General features: G+C 48.8%; 8 protein-coding genes across 8 annotated transcripts; 4 read left to right on the top strand and 4 right to left on the bottom strand.

Annotated features, from left to right (window-relative positions):
* Window positions 1-802: 802 nt before the first annotated feature.
* N7500_004169 (uncharacterized protein) lies at window positions 803-1927 on the top strand (the record flags this gene model as incomplete). The annotated part of the gene is made up of 1 exon (XM_056675315.1): window positions 803-1927. The coding sequence occupies one exon, from the start codon at window positions 803-805 to the stop codon at window positions 1925-1927; it is 1125 nt and encodes a 374-aa protein (XP_056535840.1).
* Window positions 1928-2563: 636 nt separating this feature from the next.
* N7500_004168 (uncharacterized protein) lies at window positions 2564-3919 on the top strand (the record flags this gene model as incomplete). Its single annotated transcript, XM_056675314.1, has 1 exon — window positions 2564-3919. One exon carries the CDS (start codon window positions 2564-2566, stop codon window positions 3917-3919), a length of 1356 nt encoding a protein of 451 aa, XP_056535839.1.
* A 320-nt stretch (window positions 3920-4239) lies between these two features.
* On the bottom strand, window positions 4240-5631 carry N7500_004167 (fungal specific transcription factor domain-containing protein; the record flags this gene model as incomplete). Its single annotated transcript, XM_056675313.1, has 2 exons — window positions 4240-4936; window positions 4973-5631. The coding sequence occupies 2 exons, from the start codon at window positions 5629-5631 to the stop codon at window positions 4240-4242; spliced, it is 1356 nt and encodes a 451-aa protein (XP_056535838.1).
* A 35-nt stretch (window positions 5632-5666) lies between these two features.
* N7500_004166 (Zn(II)2Cys6 transcription factor domain-containing protein) lies at window positions 5667-6748 on the bottom strand (the record flags this gene model as incomplete). The annotated part of the gene is made up of 2 exons (XM_056675312.1): window positions 5667-6292; window positions 6349-6748. 2 exons carry the CDS (start codon window positions 6746-6748, stop codon window positions 5667-5669), a joined length of 1026 nt encoding a protein of 341 aa, XP_056535837.1.
* Window positions 6749-7010: 262 nt separating this feature from the next.
* Window positions 7011-8558, bottom strand: N7500_004165 (M20 family metallo-hydrolase; the record flags this gene model as incomplete). Its single annotated transcript, XM_056675311.1, has 5 exons — window positions 7011-7089; window positions 7136-7721; window positions 7768-8036; window positions 8091-8405; window positions 8461-8558. 5 exons carry the CDS (start codon window positions 8556-8558, stop codon window positions 7011-7013), a joined length of 1347 nt encoding a protein of 448 aa, XP_056535836.1.
* Window positions 8559-9022: 464 nt separating this feature from the next.
* Window positions 9023-10566, top strand: N7500_004164 (amino acid transporter; the record flags this gene model as incomplete). Its single annotated transcript, XM_056675310.1, has 4 exons — window positions 9023-9913; window positions 9965-10045; window positions 10100-10475; window positions 10523-10566. 4 exons carry the CDS (start codon window positions 9023-9025, stop codon window positions 10564-10566), a joined length of 1392 nt encoding a protein of 463 aa, XP_056535835.1.
* A 1166-nt stretch (window positions 10567-11732) lies between these two features.
* On the top strand, window positions 11733-13913 carry N7500_004163 (uncharacterized protein; the record flags this gene model as incomplete). The annotated part of the gene is made up of 4 exons (XM_056675309.1): window positions 11733-12207; window positions 12267-13347; window positions 13400-13407; window positions 13495-13913. 4 exons carry the CDS (start codon window positions 11733-11735, stop codon window positions 13911-13913), a joined length of 1983 nt encoding a protein of 660 aa, XP_056535834.1.
* Window positions 13914-14462: 549 nt separating this feature from the next.
* N7500_004162 (putative C6 transcription factor) lies at window positions 14463-16805 on the bottom strand (the record flags this gene model as incomplete). Its single annotated transcript, XM_056675308.1, has 4 exons — window positions 14463-15681; window positions 15748-16124; window positions 16183-16659; window positions 16722-16805. The coding sequence occupies 4 exons, from the start codon at window positions 16803-16805 to the stop codon at window positions 14463-14465; spliced, it is 2157 nt and encodes a 718-aa protein (XP_056535833.1).
* Window positions 16806-17166: the final 361 nt, after the last annotated feature.

The raw sequence follows: 17166 nt of genomic DNA, 5'->3' as shown, positions 1-17166 counted from the left end.
ATTCAACATTTTTCGCGATATCTCAACCTATACAAATTAAGTCTCGTTCACATGTGCTCCTGTCGAGATCGCTTTATGAGGGCGGTCAAAGCCCATGAGTAAACCCGTGGACAGGTGCGAACTTAGTAATCACACCCAGCCCCTAAGCACCTGGACATAGCCCTGTGTGATTCGAACTCCAGGGATGAGCCGCCGTATAGGGGCAGTCAAATCACGAACTGGGTGCAAAACCTGCAAGTAAGTATCTGCTGCCGCTTTAAGAGTCCTTTAGCTCTGACTGCCGACCAGAATCCGAAGAGTCAAATGTGGTGAGGAGAAGCCAAGCTGCCTGCGCTGCTCTAGTACAGGACGAAAATGTGAATATGAGGGCACAGATACATCTCCACGGGCTCTCTCCATATCTAGCCATGCATTGCCAGTGACTCAAAATGCAGCATGGCGTGAACGTCGTGCATTTGCATATTACTTCCAGCATGTGTCTCAACATCTCGCAGGTGGACTTGATGTAGAATTTTGGACTGGGGTTGTTCCGCAGATCTGCCGCAGTGAGCCCGCTGTGTGGGATGCAATGATTGCAATTAGTGCATTGTATGAAAATCCGAAGCAATGCGTGCACTTTCATTTTTTGAAAGATCGCCGAAGTCAGACACGTCTGCTTAATCATGTCCAACAGGAAGCATTGACATGGTACTCGCGATCCATCTCTGGTGTTTCTTCACAGATTCAGCGAGGCAATGCAGATCCGTATATTGCACTCGTCAGCTGCGCACTGTTTATTTGCGTGGAGGCAATCCAAGGACGTATGGAGAAAGCTTTAGAGCTCTACCAACAGGGTCTCAATCTGATGCATGACCTCCGTGCCCAAGTTGGCCGTGGAGGATTATCTATCAGCAAGGCTACCCTGTTGGAACGCAGCATTGCTCCCTTATTCCTACGACTGGGCACAGGTTCCCTGACTATTTCAGGGACTCAGTTTCCTGTTGAACTTCTTTCCATTGTAGAAAGAGACATCAGCTCTGGCTTTGCATCTGTCGATTCCGCAAGAACTACGGTTTTTGCCCTAGCCGCGGAAGCTCTCCTCTTTGAGCGCGAGGCGAACTTGCACCTCAAGGCAGTTAGGGCAGATTCCGCCGTAAGTCCAGAAATGGTCGCGAAAAAAGAAACACTCCGAGCCCGTCTCGCTGAATGGCATCGGGCATACATCAGTATGTGCCAAGGCAACAGCTCCGTACCTACTGCTTCCATAAACCCAGAGCCTATCCTGCTCACATATCATGCTGCTGCTGTGATTTATCTGGCCGGATGCTTAAGGCAACAGGAAACCGCCTTTGATGACCATTTTGCAGACTTTGTCACCATCGTCGAGCAGTCGAAGTTGGTTCTCAGTGCCCCGGCAGGACCAAACGGTGCCCAACCACCATTCACCTTTGAGATGAGTGTGGGTGTTCCTCTCGCTCTGACAGTGTTGAGATGCCGCGACCCAGACTTGCGGCGAAGCGCTTTGAATCTATTGCGACTATCGCCTCCGATACAAGGATTTTTCAAATGTGCCCCGGTGGTTCTTTTGTCCGAAATATTGATGAAGCTGGAGGAAAGCTATAGCTTTTCCCTAATGCAAGAGAACACATTAGTAGCCTCTCAGAAGGCCCTTGCCAAGAGTGTCTCAGGCGGCTCACCAGCCTCTATAGCAACGCATGAGACAGTCGGCTCACAAGCAGCACTCATTCCTGAAGAGGCTCGTGTACATGACTATGCTATCTTCAGACCAAATGAGTGGCAACCTTCGTGGATCACAGAGGAAGATCTCGCTCCGTTTTCGCAGGGTCCAAACCAACTATATCTGGGATTTTCGAGAAATCAATACGACAAGGGAAGCGGCAGCTGGCAGCCGATTTTCCAATGCATACCGTTAGAGGCCAGTTTTTGAATGATCATTCATGTCTTTCATTTTTCTCCAAAGTAACATGTATGCATTGAAATTCAATTTCTCTATCAAAAGGAAAGCTCAAAAGGTTGCGTTTGATCTTTTTGATCAGTCACGGATGGCTTATCTATCTATAGTGGAGCACAGATAGCATTTCCAGCCACGTGGGAGGTGCATCGATCCATGGATTCAAAGCGTTTGGCTGTCACCAAATCCGGACTAGCGTGTTTAGTCCGCCGACGGGATCCCCCGCCCTTTCAATTGATAAGGATGCCGACGGCGGTGCCCCTCTTAACAGCTTGTTGACACTCCAAAATGTATCAGTCCTCACACAGAATCTTTCACTTTTACCTACCCTCAATATGGCTGAACAATTGAATATTGACCTAGATCTCATTGTGCTGAATTGTACTTTAGCCACCGTTGAAGAAGTTGTACAATGTGACATTGGCGTCAAAGACGGAAAGATCCACTCGATCGTCCCCCAAAGGAACCCTGGCTGGGTCAAAGGCCAAAAAGATTATTGATGCCAAAGGAGCTCTGGTTACGGTTGGTTTTTTCCTCTTCTTTTCATCCTTCTTACAAGTGAAATCGTGACCATGTGCTAAACTTCTTCCAAGCCAGGAGGAATTGATGCCCATGTTCACCTCCAAGAGCCGCCTCTGTTTGGACTCGGCTCCACTGCAGACAACTTTGAGTCTGGTTAGTCCCCCCCAATATCTAAAGCCGACGGTTAACGTGTTCATGAAATTGACACGCCTCATAGGCACCCGCGCCGCGATTGCGGGAGGTACAACCACCATTGTAGCCTTTGCACCTCAACGGAAGCATGAGGATAGTGTTCTCGCAACCCTCAATAGTGCCCATGAACGCGCCCAGGACCAATGCTATAGCGACTACTCGTTCCATCTCATCATTTCGAACCCATGCGCAAACACGCTTGCGGAATTTCCAGCCTTCCGAGAGTTGGGCATCTCATCCGTCAAAATATACATGACCTATGAAGCTTTACGTCTGAATGACGAGCAATTCTTAGATGTCTTGTTCCAGTCCCGTCTACACAAAGTCACAACTCTGGTACATGCAGAAAATGACTCCGTGATTGCGTGGATGACCAAGAAACTGCATGAGCGCAAACTATATGCACCAAGGTACCATACCGCCTCTCACCCTGCAGCCGCCGAGATTGAGGCCAGCTACCGTGCAATTTGTCTTTCTGAATTTATCGATACTCCGATCTTAATCGTACATGTTTCCAATCCTCGAGCCGTTGAGAACATCCGACAAGCCCAGGCAAACGGGCTTCCCGTTTATGCCGAAACTTGCCCTCAATATCTATTCCTTAGCAACGAAAACGTGGATCTGGCTGGGCTTGAGGGGGCAAAGTGTGTTTGCAGTCCACCGCTACGCAACAAATCCGACCATGAGGCTATTTGGGCGGGTCTCGAGGACGGAACGTTTACCATTCTCTCGTCCGATCACTCCCCGTTCAATTTCAACGACTCGAAGTCTGGAAAAGGATCGAGTGTGACCGCAGAACATCCCGAGGGACAGTTCCACCTAGTTCCCAACGGATTCTCTGGTGTCGAGACCCGAATGCCATTGGTCCTTTCCGCTGATCGACTTAAGATACAGAGATATGTGGAGCTGACATCAACCAACCCCGCCAAATTGTATGGCATGTATCCGAAGAAAGGCGCTCTTATTCCCTCGGTCAGTGATGCCGACTTTGTCATCTGGTACCCCGAAGGGGATCTTGATATGACTATCACCAACGACATTCTTCACCATAACGTCGACTATACTCCATTCGAGGGGCACAAGGTGAAGCAGTGGCCGCGCTATACCGTGCTTCGTGGACAAGTGGTTTGGGACAGGGATGAAGGAGGCGTCGTTGGTGCTCGAGGCTATGGTCAATTTTTGCATCGCACAGAAAGCAAATTGGCAGGAAGTAGGAGTGAGGGCTCTTGGGATGTTGAGACCGCGTGGGTTTAATAGATAGACAAACGCATATCTTAATGGCCCAGGAAATACTTCTTCGCATCCTAGGCCAAATTTCACTTTGGATACAGACAAGCTTGGACAGTACATGATTATGCATCCTAGAGGTAGATACCCATCTTTGCCTGCTGAAGCTTATTTTCAAGGCCCGACCTTTTCTTTTGCCAGCTTGACAACCAGAGTGGTTGGACCGTTGGTGGAGATTCCCAATGGTCCCCTTAGTAAAGTAAAATCATTGCATGAAGTTATGAAGGATATCTTGGTAAGAATGAAGCACCACTGGCTTTAAATAACAATCTTCATCTACAAAATGCTCATGTTGAGGTGTCAACATTGTGAGAAGCAGCCGCGACGTTGACCAAGTTCTTCCAAAAGATGCCATCAACTCGAATAGCCGCAAAACGAAGAAGTGGCCAAGATGGAGCGCGTGTACGCAATGTTTGTCTCCAAACACCCAAGAGCTTTTGGTCATTAATCATCATATGCGGCTCTCTGTGCTGGAAACATAGCATGAAGCTGAATTGCCCCGGATAAGAGAAGCATGATCTCGTATATGTCGGCCAGAAAGCTGATTGGTGTCTAGCATCGAGGCTGTAGATAAAACGAGTCACAGTGCGGATCAAGCCTCGCGATGCGTCTAGGATGGCTGCGACCGAGGGTTGAATGTGATCCAGCTCTAATTTGTCGTCGAGTATTGGTCGTAAAAGAGCGCGGAAGAGCAGGATTTGAACTGTAAAGTATGAAATGTGCAAGCTACCGCGAGTATCGACTGGTTCTTCATCTGTTTCCGAGTGTGTCTGCGCTGGTGCTGGCATGTGAAGTGACTCCGGCAGTGCACCGATCCACTGTTGTAGTTGCTGGCGAAACACTCGAGCCTGATCTATCAAGCTCTCCAAAGGTTGTTGCTGACAGACAGAGCGGAGAGAGCTGGCGGTGCCAATTAGTGGACGTTGATAAAGCAAACTCAAGGATACCTTTGATAGAGACAGCCATGGAACGAGGCAAGAATGACTAGAAAGGAAAAATGAAATTGTGGTTCGAACTCACAAGAAGGTCCGACACAAATCGTTAGCAATAATCGTGAGCGAACTCAGATGCATAAAGTAATCCGGGCAAACATCATCCACCCCAAATCCGGCTCCAGGATTCAGGTTGACTTCAAAGTCAGCCAAGCCGAGAGGGGTCACATTCCAGCTATCGTAGGAAATTATTGATTGCCGCCCATGAGTGACGGCTCGCCAGCTGTGTTCGACAAAAACACACCACCACAGGCGTCGCCGGAGGCGAATTTCCCAAATAGGTAGATCCCAGCCTATTGGATTCATATTTAACCCCAAAGACTGAGCAATGGCTAGTGTTGAGCTTGCCAAAGCCCACGCCGAAGGATTCTCTGCGGAAGCTGGATCGAAAGGGTCGAAATTGAGGAGTAGGAGAGAAGTCTGGATTGTTGATAGACGCGGGAAGTGCATCTCTCTCTGCACACAGGCATACGATATGCCCCACAAATCTTCTGATGATGGTTTGTTATAGCCACTGTCAACGCAAAGGATGTCATCCCATGCAGTGAATTGTAGTGAAAGTGCGTATATTGCGGCAAGAAGCCCAACTGAGGCGTTTTTCACGAAGTCTTCAATGTCTCGAAGAACAAAGGAGCGAGAAAGAACTGGGAGTGCATGGAAGATGTACCGAAAATACCTTTGAACCATTAGCAGGGGAACCCGCTACTGAGGGCACATGGTAGCTACAGCTTCACTAGTCCGACTCCCATCTCTGGACTCACGAGATTGTCGAGTTGGGTTCTTGGGGTGCACGTGCCTTGTTCGAACATGCACTTTTCAATAGCTTGTAAAGACCGGGATACTGTTTGGCTATGGTTTTGCAGAAAGTAAACAGGCACGGTTCCGGCCGATCTCGTTCCCCGTTGGCCTTCAGAGAGAACTATATTGTCGGGTTCGGGGCCAGCGGCTGTATTTGAAGCCATTCTATAAATAAGCCTGAAGAACTTCACTTCACCTGAGTCATCATACGGGTAATTTCGCAAGAGGAATGGGTCAGACTCGCCCGAGAACCCAAAAAGTTGAGAGGAGAAATCGGGCTTTTGATCGAAGGTTAACTCCTCTAAGCCTTCAGGCTGACTGGAATGTGACCATGATGGACTCTTATCAGTAGTATTGAGACCAAGGCAGCTGGTTGAGTCAGCAGGTAGTAGGTCCGAGATGTTTTCTCGCCCAAAAGAGTCAAACATGTCTTGGAATTCGTCATTGTTGAACGTGGGCCAGTCATCGCGAGGCCAGCCAGTTGCGATCAAGGGACTGTCGAGGAGTGATTCGTTGGGCACACCACGGATGTCAGATAGAAAACGATCATCTGCAGCCAGCTATTAGCCAGCTATCAGCACAGATTTTGCGTGGAGCTGAATGCACTACCTGTGCCTGGAAGTTGTTGGGATCGATTTCCATCCTGGGAGGGTGGAAGAATGGAGGGCGGCCTCTGTGTGTCGATAGTTGTACCGGAGACTATGCCCCCGGCAATAGACTCCGAGAATCCATCACGTCGAGGGGATTGCGACAGTGGGCCGAAGTCTTGGGCTTGTTTTTTGCTGGGCTTACGATTCGGCTTTTCCAGAAATGTGCAAGATCGCCTAGTACGCTCGCAAAGTGTGCACGGCTGGGATGGATCGGGGATATTGCAGTGAACTTTGCGGGACCGACACAGATCGCACGGTCTCTGTGCTTTGGAACGATACCTTCGCACGCTCGCAACACGGCCACTTGAAGTAGTAATGTTATCGAGATTGGAAGCACTTTCCCTATCTCTATTCATTTTACCTTGTTAGATCGTTAGCCAAGAATTGGCTACAATGGCGAGACAATGGAAATCAGGGGTAAGGAGAAGCCGCCGATTGGTGGGCAAGTAAACTGGGGGCGGACTAGTCTTTAGCCGATGAAATTGCCCTGAAAGCTCTGATAGAAATATTTCACTCGGGTTGCAAGTTTTTACGAGATCATTTGATATATATAATCTTTCTTCCATTACATACTATACAGGCCTCAATACTTCATACATTATTGTACGTATACTTGCCTCAAGCAAAGTCGCCTCGTTTCGCGCGGAGCTTGTCATATCCTAAAACAGCACCTAACAAGACGTTGGCACCAATAGCACTGGACTAGTTAGCAAGCATCACTAGAAATATCATTCATAGCTTACCAGTCTTCGGGAGAACAATACTCCACAGGGTTGTGGCTAATGCCATTGCGAGTCGGTGTGAAGATCATGCTCGTTGGGCACCGCCGATTGGTGTAGCAACTATCATGACCGGCACCACTGATCATATCCCGCCACTGCTTTCCTCCTGAAGCTGGATCTGGGAATTCCGCAAGAACAGCTTTCGCGCTTTCTTCAACCACGGAGATGCAGTCCTTGTCAAAATGAACAGCGGGGCTATCGACCAGCTCCTTCCATTCGACGGTGCAGCCTCGCTCGCTATCTTCGGTCGCAATTCTCTGGAATTCGGCCACGCACTCTGCAATCATCTTTTCGAGGTCTTTGTCAAAGGTATGGCGAAGGTCCAGACTGAAGTTGACCGTTTGAGCTACAGTGTTGACCGTTCCTGGCTCCGAGTGTATGATCCCCGTTGTAGCGAGACCGCTGGCCTTCTTTGCGACCGAATTCGCAGTGGTGATCATTTTAGCAGCGCATAGTACAGCATCTTGACGCGCGTACAGCGGTGTTGTGCCTGCGTGGGTATCCCTACCACCAACAGTGATATCAAACCATTTAAATGCTTGGACACCTGGGCATGGTTAGTATTGATCACCAATTAGTCAAAAACTCCTGACCTTGCACAACACCAATCTTTCGACCTTCATCCTCCAATATGGGCCCTTGCTCAATGTGAAGCTCAAAGTGAGCAGCAAAAGGATTGGCCTTGAACGAGGCTGGGGTTTCACCCACATAGCCTATTCTATCGAGTTCCTCCTTCATAGTCTTGCGAGGTGTGTTGTCACCGGTGGAAATTTCCTTCAAGTTCCAAGCCGTATCGAGAGGAATCGCTTCGGCCCAGACTGCAGCCGAAATAGCCATCACCGGGAATCGTGCTCCTTCTTCACTATTAGGTATGTTCATCAGCCAGTTGTTCAGCCTGTTATGGGAAGAGACATACTTGGTCCAATCAACGACTCCAATGCTTCCTTCTGTCTCAAACGAGTTCTCTTCTAGTACTTTCAGTACTTCTAGGCCAGCGATGACACCGAGGATGCCATCGTACCGTCCTCCAGTAGGCTGCGTGTCAAGATGGGAACCCATCATGATGGGAGGGGCATCCTTGTTCTTTCCGGGGCGAATCGCAAATAGATTGCCCATTTGATCGACGTGGGTATGACAGCCAAGGGATTTTGCAGACTCAATAAACCAATCTCTTACGTCTTTATCCGAGTCTGTTAGGCTAAGCCTAGCCATTCCGGTTTCTGTGGAATCCCTGATAACAGCACAATCAGCGTAGGTCGAAGAGGCTGGAGAGTGAGTAACCTTACTCTCCATATGAATGCGCAGAGCCATGTTGGCAACTCGCATGTAGCGACTCCAGTAGTCGTTCCTGGTTGACCTTGAAAGGAAGTTGTGAGGACGCCATATTTTCGGGTACTGATATCAAAGTGTAAGGAAAGATGAAGCAAGTGCAGAGGAAGAGGATAAATGCATTCGGATAGGTCAAACAAGAAAGTATTTGAATTGTTGATCGGGGTCAATTCCAAGTCGAAAACGGGCGTGGGGAAATCCACGCCGTCGGCCGTGCTGGGGAGATTGGGGAGTTATGGCCGTCGGCCACTGATAACGCTCTCTCCACCGTGAACACCTTGTACATACTATGACCTACATTCCGATTATCCTCTTCGAGTAGCCATGCAGTCTCCATCTATCTTGCAGCCAGCATTTCCCCGCATAAATGCACGCTTATCTATTGTGGCTTGATTTCGCCGACGGCAGTTGGCCTACGCTTGGCAACGTTTTACTATATAGTGTGATTCTTATTGTCCATGAAACGATTATGTATACTATTTCAAGTTTCCAAACATGACCACAGACACTCAACATTCGATGAGTTCCGATATCAAATCGCCCGATATTGAGCGAGCACCAAGTCCCCAACAGGGCTACTGTGAGAAGGTACCCGAACAGACCGAGGTGTTCAACGACACAGAAGATGGAGTCAAGTATCGCACAGTCGGCTGGATAAAGGCTTCAGTAATCTTTATCAAGATTCTGTTTGCCGTTGGTGTTTTATCTATTCCAACTGCGATGTACACCTTGGGAGCGGTTGGCGGGTCGCTTAACGTCGTAGGATGGGGTGCCTTCAATACCTATGTTGCAGTTGTTCTGGGCAAGTTCCGTCTCAGACATCGAGGATGTCATAGTGTCGCTGATATGGCCGAGGTTGTGGGCGGTAAAGTTACAAAGGAAATCGTTGGTCTTCTCTTCATCATCGCATACGTGCTGTCCGCCGGAGCAGTAATTGTTGGAATTTCGGTTGGTCTCAATACCTTGTCCCATCATGCAGCATGCACAGTCTGGTGGGCATTTCTAGCAGCTGCCGTTGTGGCTTCGGTAGCCTCGATCAGAAAGTTGAACCAGTTAGGCTGGCTCACTTATCTTGGCTGCGGCTCCATCTTTGTTGCGGTTTTGACGGTGGTCATTGCCGTCACACAACGTGATCGACCCGCAGCCGCCCCTCAGACAGGCGATTACGAATTTGGCTTCAATGCTATCGCCTATCCATCTTTTACAGCCGGCGTGGTCGCTACATGCACAATCTTCTACTCAAGCTCTGCGACAAGCGCCTTCCTTCCCGTCATGGCTGAGATGAAGCGTCCTGAAGATTACCGAAAGTCACTATATCTTTGCATGGGATTCGTGACATCAAGCTATCTCTGCTTCAGCCTGGTCGTCTACCGATGGTGTGGAAAATGGGTCGCCAGTCCGTCACTAGGGGTGGGTTTGCACCACTCTGGAACCATGAAGTACGTACTGATGCTTCTTTAGAGCGCTGGACAGACGATCAAAATGGTAGCATATGGCATTGGTCTTCTGGGCCTTGTTATAAGTGCCTCGGTCTATATGCATGTAAGCCTTCGAGTATCATCCGAGGAGAAGAACCTACGTTAAAAATGATTTTAGCTAGCCGCGAAGTATATTTTCGTGCGATTACTACGCAACACAAGACACTTGCAACAAAACACTGTCACTCACTGGGTGACTTGGCTGACGTGCACTTTTGGGCTCGCCCTCATTTCTTTTGTGTGCGCCGAGGCAATCCCGATCTTCAATTACTTGAACGCATTGGCGGGCTCATTGTGTTTTGCTCCTCTCTCAATGGTCCTACCGGCCTGGCTGTGGCTGTACGATCACTCAAGCTTCAGGACAGGTACTGCCATCCAGCGATTGATGTACTGGGTGCATGTGTTTTTGATTCCATTTGGGTTCTTCTTCATAGTCGGTGGGACGTACGGAGTCGGCCTACAGATTAGAGATGCTTATGCATACGGAACAATCAGTACGTCAAACAATAAGCGTGCAATGAGCTATCACTAATATGTCTAGAACCCGCGTTTTCATGCGCTGACAACTCCAATTATGGAGGTTGAAGTCGGTTATCTCGGAGCTTGGATTATGGAATTTGTACTTTACACGGCAGAGGTATATCAGCTTAATCTATAATATACTCATAGTATCTATCCCTCTTTGGATATTTTTCAATTCACCCTGATTGTACTATAATATGCGGTGAGTCTGTAGATCTTAATATGCATCTTGGAATACGTAGCCCACGACTGTGTCAAAGGGATCTTCTTTATCCGTTATACTGCTTACAGTGATCACACTATCTCACTCGCAGGTTGGGATTGAGATAGATCATGCAACAATGCCCTCTTTACCCACACAATGCAAATAGCTATTTTTTCCCACTCAATCTCCGTCCTATCAACAACGTCTGTTCCGAATGTTGCACCATCGCATGACACCTACGGGCAACCAAAGCGGAGAAAGGTGCGTAAAGGCACCCACAGTTGCTGAGAATACAAGTGCTAGAAGATGAAATGTAGCTTCGATCTGCGCATTGCGAGTACCTCATGTAATGGCTGTCGACTGCGCGGCTTTGTTGCCTTGCTCTATATCCTAATTGCCTGCCATCATTCGAGTTGCTAAATATTCTGCGCCCCAGAATATTATGAAAGGGTACGGAGATCGCCATTTGTAGTCTTGAGCTTTCGGGGATATACTTTAAAGCTGCCTTGATCACATACACATCACATAAGAGAGCTGTGGCTGACACGGCCGAACGAGGGTGCAACTCATTTCGACGGCCGTGTGTTGTTTCTAACTATTAGTACTCCCTAATGGAGCTAGTATTCCAAAGACAGTCGAATTACTAATCCGGCGGTCGAATTAATCCTTAAGATCCCCAAGAAATGTAGCGGCATTCGTCCGCTGTGTCCCACCGCACGAGGACTGCGAAAAAAGTACCACTAGTTGACAATAACATTGATAATGCTCCTTTTGTACCCTCAACCACCAGTTTTTCGCCGAATTGTAAGAGATTACTAGTCTAAGGTATGATGCCTTTTAACTAGAATTCTATGAGGGAAGAGAGCAAGGAAGAACTACTCCGTACGGATAAGAAGATCGAGGTTACTTGTGGGTCCCGCACCTGGGCACGTGCAGATAGCGGATCCCCCTAACCTCCAGCTTCATTATCCTTTTGTGTCTCCCCTTTGCCGTGATTTATACTAACAGTAATATGGAAAATGCAATGGAATCTCTGCCACAGACACACCTCATCGACGGTGAATCCACCCCGACTGTAATGGAGAGTTTGGAGGTCTCAAGCTCTGAAGAGCATACACCTAGCGATACGGCAAATATGCCTCATTGCGTCATCCAGTTGATCCAATGCCAACAATGTTCCCGCCCTTTGAAAAGTCCGCTTCGTCTACCATGCGGTAACTCAGTCTGTCGGGAATGTTTACCCGCATTTCGGCCGCGGACGGGTATCACTTACCCTGTGGCTGAGGGGAGGGACCAGGAATTTACATGCTTTTGGAAAGGAAACGAGGCGTGTGTTGGGGACCACTGTGTTGGAGATTGTGGCGCTGACGTGTTGCTTGGGAAGCTGGTTGATGTTTTCGGAGAAATACTGGGGTCAGAGGCAAACAATGTACCTCGAGATTGGTCCGAGAATGATGGACCATTACTGCAGTGGAAAAAGGATGGACAGAATCAGGAAGGTATTGCACACTTGAAACGACGTGGGTGGCTGGGGGGATTTATAGCCTGGCACTGGAAGGCCGATTTCCGTCTGGTGCATGTGAGGTCATTTATGGAGATTCCACAACCCCAGCCGGAGGTATAGAAGAGCAGGATCTCATTCACTTCCAAACGCTGCGAGACAGCCTCCGCGCCGAATTAGACTGCCAAGTTTGCTACGCACTCGTTCTGGATCCGATGACCACGCCTTGCGGCCACACTTTCTGCCGGAAATGTGTCGCACGGGTCTTGGACCATACCGATCTGTGTCCTATCTGTCGCCGAAAGCTAGGCATGCCGAATGATCTCCAATCAGAGCCTATAAACCAGACCGTAGCGCGGCTGATCGACCACCTTTTTCCTGACCAGATCTCAGTCAGGCGGGAGACCAGCGCCCAGGATGAGACAGGCCTGGATCATGAGAAGAACTTACCGCTTTTTGTGTGCACGCTAGCATTCCCGACGATGCCGACTTTTCTTCATGTCTTTGAGCCCAGATACCGACTTATGATTCGGCGGGTTCTCGCAAATGGAAACGGAAAGTTTGGCATGGTCATGTACAATCGACAAGGCCGGGCACAGATAGGTCAAATGCGTGACGCACCGTTCATGCAATACGGAACGCTCTTGACAATCGAACGATGCGAGCTGCTTCCAGACGGTCGCAGCCTTGTGGTGGCTACGGGTGTGTCACGGTTCAAGGTTGTCGACTCGGGAATTCTGGATGGCTATTATGTTGCCAAAACGGAGCGCGTAGATGATATCTCGCTTGCAGAGGAAGAGCGGCTTGAGTCAACAGAGACCTCAGGAGACGGTGTAATTGCTCTACCAGGGGTGAATGAATCAGAACGTCCGCTAGACTCAATGCCAACTCAACAGTTACTCCTCTTGGCAAGGGAGTTCATCAGCAACCAGCACAGATCAGGGGCCCCTTGGCTGCACCCGCGCGTCATGTTAGCATATGGACCCATTCCTATAGATGCAGCCCGCTTCCCATGGTGGTTTGCGAGCATTTTGCCCATCTCCGAAGAAGAGAAATATCCAATACTTGCCGCTACAAGTGTTCGAGAGAGACTCAAAGTTTCGGCAAAATGGGCGAGACAGCTCGAGGCTCGAAACTGGTAGATTTCACCTCTTCTCCCCGTTAAAGTCTATTCTGACATTTTCGACTAGGTCTACTCGTACGTCACTTTTCTCTGTCTTATGACTATCCGTCCCTCTCCTCATCTTCTGCATGATTCCTCTATTGCTGAAACCATTGCCGGGAGTCTTCGCCTCGATATCGCCGAATGTATTCACATCCTTAACACCATTTTCTTTCTCGGTCTCGGTCTCGTTTGGTGGCTCTGGTCTTTCGTATCCTGGTGTTAGCTCACAACTTTTCAACAAGCGTGAACAACCCAGCGACAATCGCCAACCAGAAAAGAAGAATGAAGCATATATCCATCAGGGATTCGTGATTGCCACCTTCTTGGCGATCTTCTTCGCCCAGGTTGGTCTTCACTTTCTGCATGCTGTTCGAACCAGAAGACGCAGACGACGATTTCTGGAAATGCAATTTCCGCGACCCTTACCCCAACAGGATCGGCAGCAAGACCCTGGGATCAATACGAATGCTACAGAGGAAAGTACACGAGATGATGCAGAGGGACGCCCCATCACAGGAAACGCTCCTGGCGTTGGGTAGTGGGGTCCAACGTGTCTGATATTCAAATTTACACTCATTCAGCACTGATACTTCAATCATCTGCTACCCCACTATACCCCCTTTTTTGACGAAGCTCTACGATATTTTGCTGTTGTGCGTTTTCGTTCATCATTATCTGGGACTTGATCCAATGTTGTATATATACCTTCATTAAGGCTCAACACATTGAGCTCTGTATTTATCTTGTACTTTGACATCTGGATTGCCCGAGAATCTCTTGATATGAGCCCGGTTTCTACGACATGAGTTTACGGCTCCCATTGATTACCTTCGGGTTATTACCCATGACTCCCACTGGTCATGTTTGAACAAATTGGCTTGGCGGTAGTTTCGCCAAGTGTATGCTCCAATCTGCAACAGTAAAATCTCCATACTTGTTGCCTACTCTTAGTTCACCGTCAACACACGCTACAGGGCATGTCAGCAGGGACGGGACGACAGCTTGTAGGAGGACGTTGATACAGAGTCTCTCTAATTGGTATTCTTCATCAAGTACAAGTACTCCGAGTGAGGAGGTCAGCCAACGTCTCACGAGGAAGGAAGGCTCTCATTTTCCATGACATCGTAAAAATCAGCAGCCATAAAGACGTCAGCACTCGAAGGGGTTGTTGCAGGATGTAACGTGGGCCCGCTCCCTAGAGTTAACGGAAATTCATGGGCCAAAGGTGAGAACTTCTCTTTTCCTACGTCTTCCGGTGGTTGGAAGTCCAAGAAATCCCAAATATTAGGACTCAGCCCATTAGACAGAATGGGCATCACATCTATATCGGGAAGGCCATCTAGAACGGGCAAGGAATGATCAAAAGAGGTATCCCCAGGAGTCGGTAATTCCAGAGCGGGTGGATCAATAGGAGTGGCTGGAGCATTCAATCTCTTCAAAATCTCTACCACCTGGTGGTAGAGGGGGCGCTTCTGGTTCGATCCGGCATGGCGGTTTACACAACCACCTGAATCCTCTTCCAACTTCATAAGGGCCTCGAGGGCAACAACACTGCGCGACACCGGGTGTTGCAACAATTCCTGGGACATAGTGTCGCCGAAGTATCGTTCAGGTGAGATTTTAGTACGCAGCAGTTCAATGGCCTCTCGAATATGGTCTCGTGTCATTAAGCGGCCGATTTGAGCACTCGAGCGCTCAGCCTCGGTCAACGGAGAATCAAACAATAACCCCAAGACCAGTACAACGGTAGCATTGAAGAGTTGCGTCTCATTGGTGGATAGTGAGCTACAAACTGTGCAACGGGCTTGGATCTGGGCTTGCGTGTTGATAATGTTATGAGCCAGCTGCTGGCAAGATGCACGCCCCATGGGGGAGGAGAGTGTACAGCGATGTAGGCGGAGAAGTAGGCTCCACAGCTGTTGATGCAACATGAATCGTTCGACTGGGATGGCGGCCATGGGACCCATGGCTGTGAGTCCGACAGTGCTTCCCAGCCTAAAGTAGGACGGTAAATTTGCCACATATTTTTCGTACTGTTGATTGAGATGCTGGCGGCGCTGGCTAATCTCGTTTGCGGTGTCGCCAAGATCAAGTAATTCCCGTACAATGACTGAGACTTCCAACGCGTGTACCGTATAGGACAGCATGGTAAACTCAGACCGAGGGCGCTCGGGAATCTTGCCATGTGTCCTAAGTAGATCGTCGTCATTAATATGCAACGGCATTCGTGTATTGAACTGTGAGGGATGAATAGTATAGTAGCCAAGAGTCTGTCCGCGCGACCAGTCTCTCAAGACAAGAGTCCACCTAGCAGTCCCGGATAATTTAGCGCCTTGTTCGAGTGAGCAAAACCCGAGGATTGGTATTACCTACCAAATTCGAGTCGCAATCTCCGTGCGAATATGAGGTGGTTCAGCGGTCGTCAAGTCATGAAATAAGGAGGCATCCAAAGTGGCATTACCCAAACGATGCAATCCAAGTTTGCGCGCACCTGAAATGGCGGTAACCAAGATGGCATCAAGTTCTAATGAGCTCTCCTTTGCATCCAACAGGAGCATGATAGCTGCTTGTAAGCTGAAGAGAGAGCCGCAGAAGAGGGAAATCCCTCCATGGAGACAACGCACACTGAGGGATCGCCATGTCGATATAGGCTCATCCGAGACACGTAGTTGCTCCACGCGGTAAGTCAACGGAGTAAGCTGGGCACCCAAAAGGGACGGAGTTGGATGGAACGCGAGTCCGAGCACGAGCTGTATGGAAACAGTCAGCCGGCGATAAATCAAAGCGGGGTTTAGAGGGGAGAGGCACCGCGAGAAGCAAAACAGCAAGAGAGTCCATGGATAGCGTACTGGCAATAGCTGCATCGGGGGAATTCATTTTTAAGCAGTGGTGCAATTGATCCGCTTGCTTCTTGAAGCTTGGGGTGTGCACCACATTTCCCAGAGGTCCCTGACAACGCGTGACAAAGACCTCGTGGAGGGCTTGAATGATATCCCACTCTGGCAGGGCCTGGACCACATCTCGGATCAAGGCAAGCTTTTGTTCGTTCCTTTGCGGATCCCCGGTTTTCCAGTATGGATTGGGGATATCAGGGGCCACGCCTGCTGATTCGGGGAGAGGAATGATGTGCACGAATTGTTCCAAGATATGCGCCGTCTCTTCAATTTCCGGTCCTTCCTCTTTTTTCTCCGGGGTCACCTGGTTGTTTGGCGCATCATGTTTGTTTTTGGTCCGCTTAGCTCTCGGTTGACGTTCATCTTTTGTACATAAGTGGGCGCAGTCACGCTTTATGCATTCCAACTAGATACAATGAGTTCACATCTCCATAAAACTCCAGGCGCACTTACACAAGGCTCTTTGCGATCACATTTTAATTTGGAGACACGGCATCTCGAACAAGAGAGAGTGAGCTTTTTGGGGGCGACATCCATGTCGAGCAGAATATAAGACAAGTTGGAGATTTCCCGACATAAACACGTTTGACTGTAGTGGGGGCGAAACCCATCTCCCGTGATCGCCTATGCGGTATCAACAGTTGATCTGACTGGCGTGGACAATATATCGAAAATTAGATCAAATTGCTGATTGCGGCCCAATGAGACAAGTTCTACAAGGCATAATTAGTGGACGAAACATCCTTGAAAATATCCTTCTCTTATATCAACCGAGGAGACTAGGTAAATCAATGGCAAAAGCTAGGTGCATTGCCTAGCCCTGGAGTATCTACTCAATTACAAACAGTCCAGCTAATTTTCGATCAAAATATCATCCTTGAAAACACTTCTCATGTTT

The sequence above is a fragment of the Penicillium coprophilum genome (assembly GCF_028826855.1).
Source record: "Penicillium coprophilum strain IBT 35676 chromosome Unknown utg000002l_segment0_segment1, whole genome shotgun sequence".
Classification (NCBI taxonomy): Eukaryota; Fungi; Ascomycota; class Eurotiomycetes; order Eurotiales; family Aspergillaceae; genus Penicillium; species Penicillium coprophilum.
Note: the sequence above shows the minus strand (reverse complement) of the source record. Positions and strands in the feature narration are given on the sequence as shown.